Here is a 13842-nt window from a genome sequence, read left to right as displayed (position 1 = left end):
GCGATCCAGTATTTAAATGAGGCGACGCGGTGCAAACGAGGAAAAGGAGGTGCTAGGGACACTAGCACGTCCCTAGCGCCTCCTTTTGGCCTGGAGCGGCGGCTGTCAGCGGGTTTGACAGCCAACGCTCAATTTTGCCGGCGTCGGTTCTCGAGCCCGCTGACAGCCACGGGCTCGGAAACCGGACGCCGGCAAAATTGAGCGTCCGGTTTTCGGCCCGACAGCCGCGGGCCGAATTCAAAATTTTTTTTTTTTTTTACTTTTTTTTACTTTTGGGGACCTCCGACTTAATATCGCTATGATATTAAGTCGGAGGGTGCACAGAAAAGCAGTTTTTACTGCTTTTCTGTGCACTTCCCTGGCGCCGGAAGAAATTAGCGCCGACCTTTGGGCGGCGCTAATTTCTTAGAGTAAAATGTGCGGCTTGGCTGCACATTTTACTTACTGGATCGCTCGGGCATACCTAATAGGGCCATCAACATGCATTTGCATGTTGAGGGCGCTATTAGGTGCCGCGGGTGGGCCGCGTGTTTTCCTCCCCTTACTGAATAAGGGGTAAGGAAAAACACGCGTCCAGAGCAGGGTGACAGTGCGCTCCGACGGAGCACACTTTACTGTATCGACCTGTTAGTAATTAACTGTAACAATGTATGAATGAAGACATTTGGTCATTTTTTAATTGATGTATTTTATTAGTAGGATACATTTTTATGTATTGTAAACCGATATGACGGTTATAACCAAATACCGGTATAAAAAAAGTTTTAAATAAATAAATAAATAAAGAGGAATGGCCATGATGGTCCGTACGAACCCAGCAAAGGTCAGGTCCTCGGGCGGGGACCGGTGTCTCTCCTCGGGGAGACGGCTGAGGAAGGCCACTGGAGTCATCATCGGGGGGTGTCCTTATCGCTGAACTCACCCGGGGAGGCCTTCTCATGCCTAATGGCTTGGACACCAACAGCGTCGATTTCCCCAAAGGGCACAGAGGACCCGGTAATGCTAGCTGTGGAAACTGAGGGCTTCAACAGCCCCTCCAGCATTGAAAGGCCTTCCTCCTCCGAGGATCCCACAATTGGGATAGCATCAGGAGGAGTAGGCACTGATGGCCGCTGGGGCGTAGATGGCGCCCTGGCCACCGGCATCTGCTGCATCGGGAGAATGCCAAGAACGTTGAAGCCCTCCAGTAGCGACGCCAACATAAGACAGGGGAAGCACCAGTGGGGCCAGCGGCTGAATGCCCTGCAGGGCTCGAATGACTGCCAACTGCACTCTACATTCAAACTCCTTCTTGAAAACTGCTGAGGACAGGACAGCTTGAAGAGGAGGTGTAGCCTGATCCCCCTCGAGGCACCAAGGAGTATCGGGATCCTGCACCGTAATCGGTGGGGAATGCCTGGGACTCCCGGGTACGATGGAGGGCGATACCTCCTCACCATAGGGTCGCTTCCGGGGCATCACAGCAGGGGGCTGGACACCGAGGGACTGGTGTCCATCAGTTCTCCTCGCCCTTTTGGTGTCGATGCCGGTGTCGAGGGTTCGAACTTCCCAGATCCGAACTTCTCCATTTTGTCCATGCGGGCCCGCCGGCCCTTAGGAGTCATTTGGTCTTAAAAATGACAGCCCCGGCTGTCATGTGATGCCCCCAGGCAGAGGATGCAAACCTTGTGTGGATTCATGAGGGTCATGGTCTGAGGGCACTGGGGGCATTGCTGAAAACCTGACACCGCCATCACAAAAATAAGGCTGGCGAGCCATCAATGACCAGCAGACACCAGGGGATGGCACTACCGGGAATCGACCACAAAGAAGGCAAAAAGCTTACCACACCGCCCGCTAACTAAACTGGGAAGAATAGGGAGGGACCCAGCGTAGGAAAAAATGATTTCCAAAGAAGAAAAGCACAATCTCCACAACCGTGAGACAGTTCTGCGGAAAAGAAGAGACTGAAGAGGGACCCCACGTGGACGCGTGGATGCTGGGCATGCTCAGTGTGCCAGTCTAAGCTCTAGAAGCTTTGGCATAAGTTTTCCATGCCGGGTTCCATCTGATGATGTCACCATCCTGCTTTTCCTAGGAGAAACAACAGAACTGTGAATCAACTTAAAGCATCATTCGATCAGGAATCTGTGAGATGAGGTTAATGCTCAAGTCGCAGTGGGCACTGCCTTTATAGCCTGCTTTAGGGGGGTCTTGATCTATCTTATTAGGTTCAGAAATGCCTCAGTGCACACACAACACCGGGTTACCTTGTCTACCTGTTTGTAAATGCCATTTCCTTTTTTATTTAATTAAAGATGTTACCAAGAAGGCAGGCCTGGTGGCTCAGTGTGCCCCTAAATCAGGTCTTCAGTACCTCTGGTTAGCTGGGAATGCTGCAGAGGCAAGCAGGGCTCACAGTGGGGTCATTCCTTAAGGGTGACACCTAGGAGCTCACGATTGCCTGACCCAGGACCATCATCGCACTGATTATAGCCTAGTATTGGGGGGGGGGGAATAATAACAGGGGGGACAATGCCTGGGTAGTTGCAACTGAAGGCTCATGACACCAAATCCCAGCCTTGGTTCTAACCAAGAAGGAGGGAACTTCTGCATTCAAAAGTTACCAAAGGTTCATCTACCTCTTGGGCTGAGCAGAACAGACGTAGCACTGGAAACAGAACCTACATACACAGCAGACAGCACCTGGGAAATCTGCAGCCTTGGTTTTATTTAAAATTGAAAATTCAAAATAAACAAAATGCAAAGCTCCCTAGGGGGAATTATCATCCAGTGTAAAAAGTACCAAACCTGTATAGCAAAGCAGTTTCTAACTTTTGGAATAGACCAGCAACAAATAAGTGCTCGAAAACAGCTCAGTCAGTTTTGGTTAACTCCTCCCCCTAGAAAACCAACTCCAAACATCCCTTACTTCAAGTCACAGAAGTCCTGTAGGCTCAGACCCAGTTTCACAGCAAAACATTTTCATAAGCATCAGCTCACCACACATCGCTCGCTTTCTCTCTATGACAAATTTGTAGAGTCAAGGTGCTGCTGTGCTGTTGGTCATTAGAAATCCATGCCAGCACCACCTTGATGTATCCAAAATACAAATACCATAGGAAAAGCCAGCGAGGTCTTTACAAAGCTTCTTAATAAAGTCAGGGGTAAAGGGATGCCCTCTAATGTGGAGCTGCCAATTTCAAAAGCAGGCAGCTGAAAAAACCAAAACAAAAATAAACTTGCAAATAACTCTTGGAAGAGAACCAGTGAATGCTAGAAAGTGTGGCTTTGGTGCTTAGAGAAGCAATGGCAAGGGTTGTTTTGTAAGCATTTTAAGCTTTTGCCTTGAATCTCAACCTCACAGATTAAACTTTTCAGCATGCAATGAAGAGAGAGTGCAACAGACAGCACTGTGTGTCTGCTCTCTGCTTCCAGATTTCCTTGGATCTCGATAAGAACAGACTGGCTACAATGTGTTCTTTCCTGCTTAGAATCACCAGAAAATTTCCATACAGATATGCATATATGCAGATATAAAGATATATTTTTTTCTTGCTGTAGTAAAGAATTTAAAATTGCTTTTGTTCTGGTGAAAAAAAGATATTAAAAAAAAACAAACAAACCCAAACTGGATCTCAAGGCCTACAAGAAAGAGCAGGGAAATCTCGGCAGTTCTTTGGCTGATCACTAAGCAGGAGATTGAAAGTCTTACAATTCAGTGCACACACACAGAAAGTCAAAAAGCAGTGGTGATGCCCACAGAGAGAGAGCGTCATTGCAACTCCAGGGTTTCTCCACTCCTAATCTGAAGCTTCCACATTCCTGTTCTGGAGGCACCAGGACTGCAGCAGCAGCAAGCTTACAACAATCTCGGCTCTCTGAAATCCATCTCTGTGACAAAGGCAGGCTTAGAGTTTCATTACCTTAAACAGCAGCTCACGCTCGTTTTATGGCAGACAGGAGAGGTTAAGAGGAGCTTTAAAAAGTAAATATTTTACCTAATTTTTTCAGTCTGGAGTTAATTGTTTACATGAGAGCATTAAAATAAAAACCCTTGTTAAAAAAAGAGAAAACCCCTCCACATTCACACACGTTAATTTTGCACACAATCAAAACTCAAGGCACACCCAACCCTTAAATGACATTTCTAACAAGCAGGGGCCTTTCATCATGGTAGGGGCACATCTCCCCCCAGACCCTTGGAAGCAATGCCCCAGCAGGCGTGTGCTGCACGGGTAGCCAATCTTTAGGGGGAGAAAGGAAGCCGGCTCGTTCATCGTTCTGACCTGAGCAGGAAGCCAGCTTTGGCACAGAATACAAGCCAGCCTCTATTCTGAGAAATTCAGGTGTGCAAAAAAATGTATGTACAAGAAGAAAGCTCTGGAGGCCAGATACCTGTTTGTACCATACGATACAATGCCCTGGTCTCAATATCTCCAGAGATTCAGACATGTAATGAGGCTCAGGAATCCCGCAGAATAGAGACTACAATGCTGCCTGTTTCCCCCTCTCTTCCAGTGCCCTGTGACCTGTTGCTGGGTCCAATCGGAGCAGATGCCATCTCTTAGCTGCTTTCTCACTGGACACGATCACCTCCAAGAATTTTGGTAGTCAAAAGTCCTAAAAGCATTGCTTGTTTTGTTGATTTTGTGCCACCCGGCAGGCACGCTCACACGTGACATATAACCTGACTTTACAGTTTTCCCGCTGTTAATGAGAAGAACACTGGAGCAGAGGAAGGGCAAAAGTCTGGGCTAACGCTAGCCTCCCACCCCCACAACTCAGAACAGACCTCGCTACTCTCTGGGCTTCAGCGCCATCGGTCAGTAAGAGGCTACACACTGTTTCTAGAGAGGACACCTTCCATTGTCTCTCCCAGGTCAGCCACTCCTGAAAGAACGGCACAGGAAAAACTGTTCATTCAGTGCCTCCTTTCAAAAAAAAAAACAAACAAACAAAAAGAAATGCCAGTCACCAGCAGCTAATCAAAAATAAATATCAAAGGGCGTTGTAGACATTCCTGGTCACAGTAAGTCAGAGCATCCCAAGCAGGCAGGACAGGAAATGGACAACATTGGGTTTCCGCATTCTAGGAACGCTTTCATTCAACAGCAGGCGGTCGTAAGATTGCATTCAGAGATTAAAGATATGGAATTCCCTGAAGAAAGCTCCTTCTCCCCGGGGTGAGGACTGCCAGGGCTCCCCAGTCATTCTTCACTGCTGTGCTCCATGGCTGCTGATCTCAGCACCTGGACACATTCCTGGAACTCCGTGTTCTCCATATCTGCAGGTAATCTAATATACACATTATACATATATATATATTTATATACTATATATATTATTACATACTATGTATAAAATTAATTTAAGGAAATTTGTCTTGATTCATAGTCCTTTTAAAAGCAAAAAAGGTGAATGTGTTTTAGAAAGACCTGATTTAAAAGTGCATGCTTCTGTCCACCGGTTGCAAGCTGAGATGCCTCCCCGTTCTCTCTTCTCAACACCATGATGATCCATGTTAGTCTCTGGCTACTGGACGTCCTCTCCAACTGTGTTTGTTAGCCTGTTAGCTTCCCAGGCCTGTCAGGTTGTCCATGACTGCATGCTCTTCAGCATGTCATCAAAGGCCTCCCTCGAAGGGGCACTGGCGTTCTGGAAGGAGTCTCTGATCCTGCTGTACAGACTGAATGATTTCAGCTCCAGCCAGATGAATCCAAAGCGATCCTCGTCGAAAAGAATAAACACACCAGGCGTCCTCTCTGGGCTGGTGAAGCCGTGTCCTGCTATGAGCCCTGTTCCATAAAAACTGGAGGCAAAAAAAACAGGACAGACAGGAAGGGGGAACAGATTACTCTATAATGGTGGAGAACAGTTCACGTTGTATCACTCTGCATCGGGAGAGGAAAATCTACTTAGGAACACAAGACACGTCATGCTGGGTCAGCAGCCCGTCTCTTCACAATCTGGATCTCTAAAAGTACCAAGCAAATCCCAAAAAGTAAAACCATTTCTTGCTGCCCACTCCCGGAGATAAGAGGTGGCTACCTGGCTATTAACCCTTTAATGGCGTTTTCTTCCAGGAACTTGCCCAGATCCCTTCTAAACTCAGCTGAGCTAGATACCGTGACCACATCCTCCGGCAACAATACTTTCTCCAATTGGTTTAAAATCTGCTGCTTAGTTTCCTGGAGTGTCCCCTAGTTCCTGTAGTATTTGAAAGAGTAAATAGCCATCCCCCATTTCCCTGCTCTACCCCATTTATGACTTTATAGACCTCTATCATATCGTTTCTCAGTTGTCTCTTTCCCAAGCTGAAATGCCCTAACCTGTTCAGCCTTTCTTCAGTCAGCCTTCTCTGTACCTTTTCTAGTTCCATATATCTCTTTTGAGATGGGGCAATCGCAACTGAACACAATACTTACGGTGCAGCCATACCATGGATCTATACAGAGACAATATAAGATCCTCAGTTTTGTTTCTGAACAGTTCCCATTTGGTTCTTAGCTGCTTCCGCACACTGAGCTGAGGCTGTCAATGTATTGTCCACAATGACACCAAGATCCTTTTCCTGGGTGATGACGCACAATACAGAGCTCAGCATTGTGTACCTTTAGTTAGGATTATTGTTCTCATGTGCATCACTTTGCACTTGTCATATTACATTTCATCTGCCATTTAGTCCTTACAAAAGTCAGCAGGCTTAGAAGAAGGGAAGAAAAAATGCTCCTGAACCTTTTGTTAGAAGTCAATGTGTTAAACGAAAAAAAAACAAACAGGTAAGCAGCTAGGGCAGACCAATGAATGTCAAAGGATGCAAAGCCTTCTGGATTATTTGGGTCCCTTCCTCATGCAAGATTCTAGAGTTAGTGAGAAGGGACAGCTCACTACCCGTCTATCCTGAACACAAGGCTGCGCTGGAACCACTGGATCTATACTGCACAGCCTGTAAGGTGCATGGGTGGATGCAAGGCAGATGTGACTTCTGTGGGCGGGGTCTCCAGAACGGAGGGTGCTCACCCCTGCTTTCTACACTCCTCCTTCAGACTCTGGGATATAGCTATAATATTCCCACAAGCATGCATTTGGATTTTTTTCCTGAAATTTCAAATTAGCTCTGATTAATATTATACAAGCCCAAATGTGGCTCTTTGTAGCCAACGCAGAGCCAAAGGTAGTAACCATTTTCTCCATCAACACAAACTGGGAGAAAATACTTTAGCACCTCTGGCCAATAGCGACCCTAAATAAATTCTATTCTTATTACTGACTCCTGAGCATACCCGAGGTCAGAGATAATGGTCACATTCGGGATTTCTCACCACATTTTGCAGGTTCGAGGATAATCTTCGTTCCTTGCCATCACTCCCATGGGGAGCTCAAAGGGCTGTCCAGACGCTGACCCGCCAGACTCGCCCTCTGCTGCCTCCCTGTCTTCTTCCTGACTTGCGGCCTCCAATTTCTGTGGGTTCTCTGTGCCCTGCCGCACTCCATCTGCCTCCCCCGTCTCGTCCTGCTGCTGTTCCCGGTGCACCTGCTCCTGGATCTCCAGGATGATGCGGGAGAGCTCCTCAAAATTCCGCAGGCGTTCCAGATCCGGCAGCTGGACCCGGCGGGGTGAGGTCTACATCCAGGGTCTGTTGCCCAGCTGGCACATTGGGGTCTCCCTTTCAAAAAAAAAAAAAAAAAAAATTAATACTTTCTGCAAGAATCAGTCTCCATCCCCATGCCAAGCCCTCACTGTAGTCCAAGTCCCGTTACAAATCACTACAAGAAAGCAAAACAAAAAGTAAGAGGCGCTGAAGGCAAATGGCAGTAAAGTGCTCACAGTTAGCTTTGTCCCTTTGGCGCTGGTCCCGTGGAAGCTGAGCATGACTATTTCTAAGCCATGGCTTCCGTAGGTGCCTTTGAAGAGTCCCGACTGCAGCAGGTCCTCCGAGCTGCAGGGAGGGTGGTAGATGCGCCGGTATGTCAGGCAATTGCTGCAAAAACAGGCAGATTTTATTTCCAGTGCTACAGAATGGAGACCACACGGGTCTTTAGGCTAGGACACCAGAAGCTGAGCCATCCTTCCCCTTATGCTCTTTGGAACAAGCCACATTTGATGTGTATAACGAACAGAGAGTTGTGTTACAGAAAGCAGGTACTTAACCGCACAGAGTCCTGCAACAAGGAACGGCAGGCCATACATTTCTCACATCAACATGATACCTGGCTAATTATCAACTTTTTCTTTTATAAACAGAGCAATCATGCTGAGACGCAGCTGCTGTCCACCCTTCAGAACCATGATACACCCACAAATCAACTGCACAATTTAAATCAACAAGAGCCAAACTAGGAGCATTTAATACTGACTGCACTAAGTCCTGCAATATTTCCAGATCTTGTTCAGTTAAAATCAATTTATCATCACTAGCTGGGCTGCCTTTAAGATGTCGTCTCAGTGACTTGCTTTTGGTACTAAAAGCTGGAATCCACAATCTACAGAAATTCAACAGACCTAACAACCCTCTTAACTGTTTCACTGTTTGAGGAATTGCCAATTCTGACACTTATTCATGCAGTGCACAACCAATGCTCTTACCCTCTATACCTAGATTCAATCCTAGAAATGAAACTTGTGACTGACAGATTTGTGCTTTGTCAGAATTCACTTTATATCCTGCCTGTGCTAATGTGTGCAAAAGCAATTCAGTTGCTTTCATGCATGCAGAACGGGTAGATGCTGAAATCAACAAGTCATCCACGTACTGGATCAGAGATACACCCACTGGAAGTTGGGTACGAACTGCCTGAAGATCTTTAGACAAGATTTTAGAAAAGATAGAAGGACTTTCTACATAACACACAGATACCAACTTTAAACGCAGGTCATTTCCCCCTTAATGTAGATCCAAACAAGGGATCAAAACACAAATGAGTTGGATTTTTGGCCTCCGGATTTGTATTCTTGCTTGTATTTCACTGTTTTCTGCTTTGTGTTTTTTTTATTATGATGTTATTCTCCACATGGGGGTGGGGCGGGGTGAGGACAGTCAGAGAATCTTGCAGCCTGCCCCATGGCTATTAGTGGCTGGCTCGCTAGTACTGGTAGCATGTTGACACTAAACTCTCCGTCCATGGCTAATCATTTCTGGTCTACGAAATGTATCGCCTTTGTTTTACCAGTCTACTGGATTGCAGGACAGTTCCATTAAAGGCGGCGGCATATGACTTGGGTGTATTAGGGGACGAACATTTGTCGATGTAACCGCAAATATATTCAGTGATAACGGTCTGTTTTAGTCATTTTAGGCTTATTCAGCAATTCAGATCTTATTTACAACAGAACAACCTCATTAAGTGTCATCAAAGCTAGACTCATCAATGCCCCATTAGATCTCTGTATATACAAAACTATGCTGCTTGTCCAATAGCTTTGTAAGCAATAGGACAAGCTAATGCTGGTTCTGAAAGCCCTTTAGTGGCTACTGGTACATTGCCAGGTTCAATTTAAGATTCTATGCCTTGTGTTTAAATCTCTTCCAGGTCAAGGTGCGAGCTAGCTTTTCAGGGAAATCTGAATGCTATACTTCTTGTGAGCAACAAGCTTTTAGATGCAGTGTGCCATGCTTGTGAGACAAGCTTCCAAGAAGAGCATAGTCGGTAGCCCAGTATTTGACATTTAGGAATCTGGTCACGACGGCCCTTTCCTTTTTCTGAGACTGTTGGGTACACTGGTAGAAGGCGAATTTTCCAGTTTGACTAGGCAGTGGGATCAATGGATGTGTTGTTAAGGAGGAGGATGGGGACTGGAGTTACATTGGGTGAGACTGGGCAGGTTTGGGGGGGGGGGGAGATGTAATTTTTAATTTTGGAGGGGAGATTGTAGTCTGATGTGGTGGATTTCTGGATAATGTTGGAGGGGGGGTGGTTAATGATGAGTGGAATGGTAGCTGGATACTGGGCTTACCTTTTTTTCCCTGAATAATGTGCAGCTGGGGAAACTGAATAATGTTTTTAGGTGTGATTGTTTATCTGTATGTCATTAGTTGTCTAGTGAGTTGATTTGTTGGTGAATATGTTGAATGCTGTCTCTTTGGTTGGCCTTAGATGAGTGGCACTAAAAGTAGTGGAATTATATGTTGCATGAGACTGTAGCTTGCCTAAAATGTTAGGGCAGGAGGCAGGAGAGAAATCCAAAAATACCAGTTTTCTGTGAAAACGCAGGCTTATACGCACGATTGCTGTTTGAGCAATGTTTATGCCATGGGATTTACTTTATCAATATTTTACAATTTAGGTGTATGAACTATTTCTTTTAAAAAGTACCTCAATAAAAGGTCTAATAGTAGGGAAAGAAAACCAAAAAATATCTATTCCCCAACAAAATCTCTCTTATATTCACTCAAGTCATATGTTAGTGGAGCATCGTAACGGAAGCAAACCGCGCACTATCTGGGTCCACAAGAGTTCTTTAATCATACCTCCTACACATTTTTTTCTCCAGAGCTTAAGTATAACTGTCCCAAAAAGATTGTGCAAAAACAGACCTACAAGAAAAACTGGTTGTCAAATATAAAAAGAGCAATTTGAGCTAATGCCACCAAATTAGTTGGAACCCTGAGAGGACAAATCTATGGAGAATCTGCCAGGCCACCCGACAGTTTCCAATAATGGCTCACCTTTGGAACCTACTTCCTGTTTTGTTTTTTTAAACAGTGTTATTCAAATGAAATCATATTTCCAAGTGTTACAGGACTTTTCTGAGATGCCGTGTCTCTTGTTTTGAAGTCCTTGCACATCAATGTGCCCCAGGATGCTGCACTGGACATTGTTGCTACAACTTTACATCAATGTCCCTGGCCTCACAGAGTTCAGACTACCTTTTGGATGGCATTAGCTCAAATTGCTCTTTAACACTACTTATTTAAATCTGACTAACAATTTTTCTTCCAGGTCCACAGTGTGGCCATGGGGGAAGCAATGGCCCCCAACGTGGCCAACTTGTACGTGGCAAAGTTTAAGGAAGTTATTTTTTTTTTAATGCACATTTACATGATTTCAATATGTTAAAATCTGATACAGATAATACACCGATAACATTTTTTTTTTGTTACAGGATGCATCTGCAGCGCTGTTAATGGATTTTGTTTTGTGGCTGAATTCTACAGATCCGCATTTGAAGTATGGCATGCAGTACAACAATGTGACCATCTCCTATTTGGATATTTCTATCACCAAAAGTCAGCATCATTTAGTTACATCAATATACTTCAAGCCTACTAAACAAAACAATTTACTGCGTTTCAACAGCTGTCATCCGAAGAAATTTAAAGCTGCCTTGCCTATTAGTCAGTTTTTAAGTCTTCATCACCTCTGCTTTGATCTGGCTGATTTCAAATAACAGGCTCAGATTATGGCTAGTAGATATATGGAGTGGGTTATCCCTGGCCAGTGATTTTTAAAAAAGCCTATTTAGGGCTTTATATTTTAACTGGCAAATGACATCTACAGATTCCTTGCTCACCTGTGAATTGCAGCATTTTAGAGTTGGCAAATTGCATTTTCAAACATTGACATGTTTTGTCCTTTTACCCTATATTCCATCAGCGACCATAGGGTCGCTATATCATGCAGGCCAATAGAGAATGGTGCGCTCAGCCGAGCTCACCGTTTAGCCCCCGTTTGGCCGTGCATTTTAGACGCGCTATTATTACTCCTTATACTGTAAGTGGTAATAGCGCATGGAAAACGCGCAGCCAACCCTCCCGAAACTAATAACCTGCATCACATGCAAATGCACGTTAATGAGCCTGTTAGTTATTCACCTGAAATACTGAAAGTAAATTGTGCGGCCAAGCCACACATTTTACTCTCAGAAATTAACACCTGCCTAAGGGTAGGCTTTAACTTTGAAAGCACTGGGAAAAGTGTACAGAAAAGCAGAAAAAACTGCTTAATATTATAGCGATATTAAGTCGGAGGCACCAAAAAAACCAAAAATCTGCTCACCAGTCAGCGGGTTCGAAAACGCTGGTAAAATTAAGCGTTGGTTGCTGGACCCACTGGCAGCCGCCTCTTCCGCTAATAAGGAAGCGCTAGGGACGTGCTATTATCCCTAGCGCCTCCTTATTAGCGCCCGGCCTCATTTAAATACAGAATCGCGCGCCCAGGAGAGGTGGCGCTCAACTCGGAGCACTGGCTCTCCCGCACCTTTTACTAAATCGGCCTGATAGTAATTAAATCCACGTTTGTGTCTGCACCAACTCAACGGGGCAGAGGGGCAGAAGTTGGCCACTGGGCTTGTGGGACTTGTAGTTTTTGCATTTGGACTCATCCTAATAACCTCTCAGCAGTTTCATTTATGCAGTCACATAACTTATTTGTCCTCTAATGTAGTTTATATCATCTGCCTGTACAACAAATTGCATTTGGCCCAGACCAAATGCCCAATTAAAGCAAGAGTGACTGAGCACCGTAGTTGCTTGAACACAGGGAAAAAGCAGAGTTGCTTACCTGGAACAGGTAAGCAAGTTTCTAGAACTTTGACTTGGCACACTGAGCATGCCCAGCATGGCACTAACCCTGCATCCAGCAGGGGTCCCCCTTCAGTCTCGTGTATAGTAAAAGTACGAGCGAAAGATAAAATAAATCGTAAGTGAACCCAACTCCGCGGGGTGGTGGGCGGGTTTCGTGAGGACTAACATCCTGCTATAGGTAAGCAACTCTGCTTTCTCACAGGACAAGCAGGATGGTAGTCCTCACATATGGGTGAATAGCGAGCTGAGGATGCCCAAGTAAATGTACCAAAAGCACCAAAAGATGTGCAACAGGCACAACAACAGGGGTGGGTTTGGTTAGGCGGGCATCCTGAAATCCAGTGGGCCGCTGGAAGGAAGTTGGGTTATTAACCTGAGAATAGATTGCATAGAACAGACTGGCCAAAAATGAAATCTTGCTTGCCAGCCTTGTCCAGGCAATAATGAGCTGCGAAGGTACGGAGAGAACTCCATGTAGCAGCTCTGCAGATGTCAGTAAGGGGCACTGAACGGAGGTGCGCTACTGATGTTGCCATGGCCCTTACAGAATGTGCCTTCACGCGTTCCTGTAGTGGAAGGTCTGCTTGTTGGTAGCAGAAGGAAATACAGTCAACTAGCCAGGAGGATAGAGATTGTTTGCCCACCGGAACCCCCAGCTTAGTTTTATCGAAGGAGACAAACAGTTGGGTGGACTTCCTATGGGCTGCAGTGCGCTCCAAATGGTGAGTGGTCGGGTAAACCCTACCCTGGCCAAGGTGGGGAGCCTGATGGCACTGAGAGGAAGTTGAGATGGTAAAGCTTGAGCTACTACAGAGAGGACCCATTGATCTGTAGTGATTTTGTGCCAGGTTTCGGGGAAGTGGCACAAACGGCCACCCACTGGCAGAGATGGAAATGGAAGTTGACTGCAAGATGGGGGAGGATAATACCTACGAGCTTTATAGGTTGTCCTCTTGGCCTCTCTTCTGAACATCCGTTTAGAAGTAGAGGGAAAATCCGATGGTACAGCCAAGAGCTGGCGCAAGGTCTCATGGTGGTCCTTGAGCTGTGCGACAGTCTCCTGGATCTTATCCCCAAAGAGATTATCGCCTGCACAGGGGAGGTCCGCCATCCTCTCCTGGACTTCAGGTTGTAAATCCGAGGACTTCAGACAGGCCCATCTTCTGGCACTAATCCCCGCTGCAGACACTTTAGAGGCAGTATCGAAGATGTCATATGCAGCGCGAACTTCGTGCTTGCTAGCATCAAGGCCTTTCTTGAGCATGGAATTTAATTGTTCCTGAAACTGCTCTGGAAGGGAGTCCAAGAAGTCTTGCAGCATCTTGAAAAGGTTTCT

General features: G+C 45.8%; 1 protein-coding gene across 1 annotated transcript in view; it reads right to left on the bottom strand.

The window, feature by feature from the left end:
• Nucleotides 1-2688: 2688 nt before the first annotated feature.
• Nucleotides 2689-13842, bottom strand: part of FBXO31 (F-box protein 31) — an 81263-nt gene continuing 70109 nt past the window's right edge. The window contains 4 exon segments of the mRNA XM_029608040.1: nt 2689-5791; nt 7305-7597; nt 7599-7649; nt 7811-7964. Coding sequence (XP_029463900.1) covers nt 5569-5791; nt 7305-7597; nt 7599-7649; nt 7811-7964 — 721 coding nt within the window. The 3' untranslated portion in view covers nt 2689-5568.

This window comes from Rhinatrema bivittatum, chromosome 7 (assembly GCF_901001135.1).
Source record: "Rhinatrema bivittatum chromosome 7, aRhiBiv1.1, whole genome shotgun sequence".
Lineage (NCBI taxonomy): Eukaryota > Metazoa > Chordata > Amphibia > Gymnophiona > Rhinatrematidae > Rhinatrema > Rhinatrema bivittatum.
This window is presented reverse-complemented; position numbering and strand designations above follow the sequence as displayed.